Source organism: Dasypus novemcinctus, chromosome 14 (genome assembly GCF_030445035.2).
Source record: "Dasypus novemcinctus isolate mDasNov1 chromosome 14, mDasNov1.1.hap2, whole genome shotgun sequence".
In the NCBI taxonomy this organism is placed as follows: domain Eukaryota; kingdom Metazoa; phylum Chordata; class Mammalia; order Cingulata; family Dasypodidae; genus Dasypus; species Dasypus novemcinctus.
This window is the reverse complement of record NC_080686.1, coordinates 107,025,005-107,029,769: the sequence shown is the minus strand read 5'-3', so window position 1 is coordinate 107,029,769 and position 4,765 is coordinate 107,025,005. Positions and strand designations below refer to the sequence as shown.

Genomic DNA, 4,765 nt, shown 5'->3' with positions numbered 1-4,765 from the left:
TCCTTTCCCACCTGCCACTTCCCCTTTCCCAGCGCATCTCAGGCATTTCCACTTCTGTAATGTGGGAACTGCTTTGTCCAACTTCCAAGGCTCAGCCTCACTGTGCGATTGCCCATCTCCTGGTCCACACTAGGGTGCTGCCTGCTTTGTCCTGAGAAAGTGCTCTCAGGTCTCTGTGTTCTTACTAGTCTCACATTTCAGCTTCCTTGATCAACCATCCTCAAAATCCAATCCCAGGGGTTCTCCTCTGACTCTTGTTGGGGTGAAGTGGCTGAGTGGGAGAAGAGGGCTGGGGTGGGGGTCTCAGGCCATGGTGGGGTTCTGACACTTGCAAGGGTGGGAGGAGTGCTGCGGGTGGGGGGTGGAGGGGAGTCTCAGGCCATGATGGGATCTGACTATAGAGTGGGAAGGAGGAGGGGCTGGGGGTTTTCTCAGGCCATGGTGAGGATCTGACACTTCCAAGGGGGAGGAGTCTTAGACTCAGTGGTGTTCTAGGAGCTTCACCCAGGCCCTGGGCGCGTCCTGGCGCAGGGCTGCTCCTGGAGGCTTCCTGCATGGTGGCCGGGCTCAGACACACCAGGGCCCAAGGTGGCAGCTGGAGCTGAGTCCACCACGGCCCCTGCTTGTCCCTGGCAGGAGAGTGGTCTGAGCACTTCCACAGCACCCACCGCCGACCACCTACGCCGCTCAGACCCACTTCTGCATGTAGACTGGAACAGCCCCTCCCTTCCTGAGAGGACACTGACCCCGTGGAGGGGGAGGGAGCAGGAGTCCCCCTCTCACAGTTGACCTTGGGGCCGCGGCTCCTGCTCACTTCTCTCCTCTCCTTCTCCGTGTCCCTTCCCTTCTCCCTCAGCCACCCCTTGGCAGGCTCTGGAGGGTGACGCCAACCTTCCCTCCTGAAGGGCCTGGGTCCTTGTGGGGCCAGGGGTGCCATCTGCAGCTGCTCAGTTACAACGGTGAGCTGTGTCCCCCCAAAAGACATGCCCAATCCTAACTCCCGGGGTCTGGGAATGACCTTATTTGGAAACAGGGATTTTGCGGATGGAACTGCAGGCCCAGGAGCTGAGAGCTTCCTGGGTTAGGGTGGACCCTACATCGAGAGCGGAGAAGGCGCAGGAGGGACGCGGCCTGGGAGGCCAGAGCAGAGTGGAATCCTGGGGCCGCGGGCGCTGGAGGAGGCCAAGCAGTGTCCTTCCCGGACTTTCGGGGGAGCGCCCTGCTGACCTCTTGACCACGGACTTCTGGGCTCCGACTGCGAGGGCACCGAGCTTGTGGCCCTAAGCCTGCGTCTGGGTGCTTGGTGAGAGGCCCCGGGACGCCAAGGCGAGACCGCGCGGCGCCGGGTTTCCCCTGCGTCCCTCCCCGCCCTTCGCGTAAAGGCAGCAGCCAAGACGTAACTGCTCTCCCGCAGCGGGGACTCCTCTTCTCCCGCTGGACCCTGGACAGGAGGGTGTGCGGAGGGCCTGGGGCCACCTTAGCCCCAGCGCAGCGGTGCTCTCAGTGAGCATCTGGCCAGAGCGGGTCCCCTTGGTGGCCTGGGCTGAACTCGGCAGCGCCCAGACGTGGGGGACCGGAGGCACAGAGGAGCCGCGGTCACTGCGGGCTGGCGCGGGGCCAGCCTGCTTCGGCCCCTTCCTGTGCGGCGCAGCGTCACCGGAGGTCCCGCGTCCATCCTCCCAGGGGCCCGCTGGCCGCTCCAGGTCCCTGCACGGCGCTGTGCGGGGCAGGACCCCAGAAGCCTGTGTCCTCGTCCACGTAAGGGAGAGGAGCGATGGGGCCAAAGGCGCAGGGCTGGTTGGGGCTCAACGAGCAGAGGTTGGGCTATTGCTTCTCCCTCCTGGGGAGGAAAGCCTCTTGTCAGGGCCCCGTCTCCCTCCGCGGCCCGTGGGGAGCAGCCCTGACCTCCAAGCTGCCACCCCATCCTGGCCCAACACAGTGGAGGCTGTGCCCACATGTGGCCGGCCTTGTCCAGTGTCCTTGCCCTGGTCCCCAGGAAGCTGCGGCTCAAACAGCCTCAGACTACCTCCCGTTTCCTAGGGAGGAAGGAAGACGCCAAGAGGCGCAGCGCCCTGGCCGGAAGTCCTCGACCTCTTGGCGCTGTTCTCTTCCAGGGGCGCTGTCCACCCGGATGAACGGCTCCTCCCACCACCCCAGTTCCGCAGACCCCCCTTGAGCTCCCAGGAGAGCGCGCAGCCCGGGCTGCAGGCCACGAGGGGCTGTTCTCCGGAAGGGACCTGAGACAGGACTCAGGGGCATGTGGTTTATTCAGGAAACTGCCTGGGGGAGCCCCCGAGGGAAGGAGGGGGCCTGGCCCGGGCTTGCTCCCCTGCTTCTGACACTCCTTCCCGGCCAGTCTCGGGCTAAGGGCTGCCCAGAGGAAATAAACTGGACAGAGGAAGGAGAAGAGTTGCAGGTCTGGACACTTAGGGCATAAAGGGGCTGCGTAGGGCACACGGAGGAAGCACAGTCCCCAGGGCATCTGGGGGGCGGATCTGCAGCCCTGGGGGACTCGCTGAGCGGGAGGAGCTTCTGCGGTGGGCCCCCGGGGAGCGGGCAGCCCTGCCCGCCTCTGCCTCCCCCTGCTCCAGCTCCAAGGCCTTCCACAGGCACCTGGCTCAGCGGGGGCAGGTGCTGGGTGGTCCCAGGAGCTGCACCTCCTGGCCCATCTCCACATCAACCCCCGTGCTGGTTCATACAGAGGCGCCCAGGAGGGTGGTCAGGACACTGGCCACAAGCATGAGCCCCACGGTGTTGTCCCCTGGCCCCTGGTCCCCGGCCCCATTGCACAGGTCAGTGTTGCAGCAGTAGTGATAGACTTGCATTTCTAGGAGGGGTTCTCTGGATTTGATAGCAGGGAACATGTTGCAGGAAGGTACACAGTATTTTTCTGTTCCAGTCTGCTGCACATCTTTCATTTTATACCCTGTTACATGGAAGAGACATGCAGAGGCTGTGGGTCTGCTCTGGCCTCCCCCTGACTTGAGTCCCCTGACCCACGGTCCCCAGAGAGGGGGGACATTGCTGGGCTGAGGGTGCTCAGGCTGGACTCGAGGTTGAGGAGAGTTGGTGCAGCCAGGGTGGAGGGCTCTGGTTGGGGTTGGGGTCTGGCTGACGCTCTCAGGTGTATTTGAGGGACAAGGAAGCCCCGCCCCCCGAGGACTCTTTCTCACGGAAGCCTCAGGTAGAGAAGACCCGCCCACTGCCCCGCCTCTGCACCCACCGTCCAGCGTGCCACCTGGATGCCCTGACCCTTGGCAGCTTCCTTTCTCCTCCCCGCCCTCCTCCGTGCTGCCCCTGCCATCCTCGTGTTTCCTGACCTCAGTCTCAGGCCCACTCCCCACCTCTGCCTCGAGGGGGACCACAGCCTGGGAGTGGCAGGGAAGAGGACTTACTTGCTGTCACCGAATGGCAGGCTGTGGCAGAGGGTGGGCATTCTGTTTCGTTTTGGCAGGTGACTCCATTGGGGTTAGTGCAGCTGTGACATTTGATGGCCCAGCCTGAAGCAAAAGAGGCACAGAACCCTGGGCAGTGAGTCACTGGTGACAAGGACGGGGCTAGGCTGCAGCAGGGAAGGGAGCCAGGCCTCCCGCCGAGGTCTGGGTGAGGAGGCTGGGACCAGGACCCAGGACCCAGAGGCCCAGGAGAGAACTGGGTGCAGGACTTAGGGGCATGGGGGTTCCAGAGACGGAGAGGATAGAGAGGGCCAGGAAGCACCGCATAGGTGAGTGGGTGGGGGAGGTCCCAGGAGGAGGAATAGGGTGGGCAAAAGTGAGGAGCAGGACGAGTGAACTCGAGGACACCCGATAGGCATGGGGGAGGGGGAGGGAGATGGGGGACGGCCAAGTCCTCAACACCTGGCCCCATGTCAGCTCAACATGGGCACACACCTGTGAGCCACATGGCATCATCTCCATGCCAGGAAAGCACATCCCACCTCCCTCCTCAGCCCTGCAGAGCAAGCCTGGGTCCCCTGAGGCCCCCCACCAGGGAGGAGCCCTGGGGTCTCACCTTCCTCCAAGCACAGCAGCACAGCCAGCAGGGTCAGGGCCTTCATGTTGGCCCCAGCCATGGTGTCCCCCTCCTGGGGAGCTGAGAGCAGTGACTGGCCTTATGCAGCTGCGCACTCCTGGTTCCTCCTCTGGGCACAAGTGCCTGGGTCCTTCGGGTGTGCCTGGGTGACTCACACTAATCCGAGAATTGGTTTACACTCTGAAACTTCCTTCTTCATACAGGGAATGCTTCTCTCAGTCTATATTTACTGTTAGTGATAAGAGGACAGTGGTCATGAAAGGTTATATTTACTGTTAGTGAGAAGAGACAGGGGTCACAAAAAGTCTACCTTTACTGTTAGTGATAAGAGGACAGGGGTCATGAAAGTGGTATTTGCTGCCTAAGACAAACTGTGCTTCAACCAGCGAGCTGGCCTTCTGGTCAACCATTTGGCCCAGCAGCTTCATCAAGCTGGGGTAGAACTTGTACTTCCTCCACCTGGGTCTTACTTCAGGTACCCTGGCTAGGAGTCTCCATGTACTCTCTTCTGGTGGAGACAAAGACCCCTGAGATAAGAGCACTTGGGCTCCCATCCTGTGGCCTCCCAGTGGCCACTCTTTCTGTGGATCCTACGGCAGTGTTCACTTCTGGATTTCCTCCATTTCTGGTTGATCTCTCTTCCTGTCCTCATGCCTTAAACATGATGCTGCCCTTGGATCTGTTCTCTTTCCACCTGACAAACCCTCCCTTGGCAATCTCCAACAAAGCCACC

The 4,765-nt window shown here is 61.8% G+C and overlaps 1 protein-coding gene across 1 annotated transcript; it reads right to left on the bottom strand.

The window, feature by feature from the left end:
* Positions 1 to 2,693: 2,693 nt before the first annotated feature.
* LOC139436389 (lymphocyte antigen 6B-like) lies at positions 2,694 to 4,072 on the bottom strand. Its single transcript, XM_071207791.1, has 3 exons — positions 4,012 to 4,072; positions 3,396 to 3,500; positions 2,694 to 2,926 (listed from the first exon to the last, which is right to left on the bottom strand). Exons 1-3 carry the CDS (start codon positions 4,070 to 4,072, stop codon positions 2,694 to 2,696), a joined length of 399 nt encoding a protein of 132 aa, XP_071063892.1.
* Between the last annotated feature and the right edge of the window lie 693 nt (positions 4,073 to 4,765).

What these genes read in the sequence shown, in the direction of transcription:
- LOC139436389 (XM_071207791.1), bottom strand. Translation starts at nt 4,072, where the DNA reads ATGGCTGGGGCCAACATGAAGGCCCTGACCCTGCTGGCTGTGCTGCTG. An exon ending in GCTGCTGTGCTTGGAGGAAG is followed by an intron (nt 3,501 to 4,011) that starts GTGAGACCCCAG and finishes CTTTTGCTTCAG; the next exon opens with GCTGGGCCATCAAATGTCAC. An exon ending in CTGCCATTCGGTGACAGCAA is followed by an intron (nt 2,927 to 3,395) that starts GTAAGTCCTCTT and finishes TCCATGTAACAG; the next exon opens with GGTATAAAATGAAAGATGTG.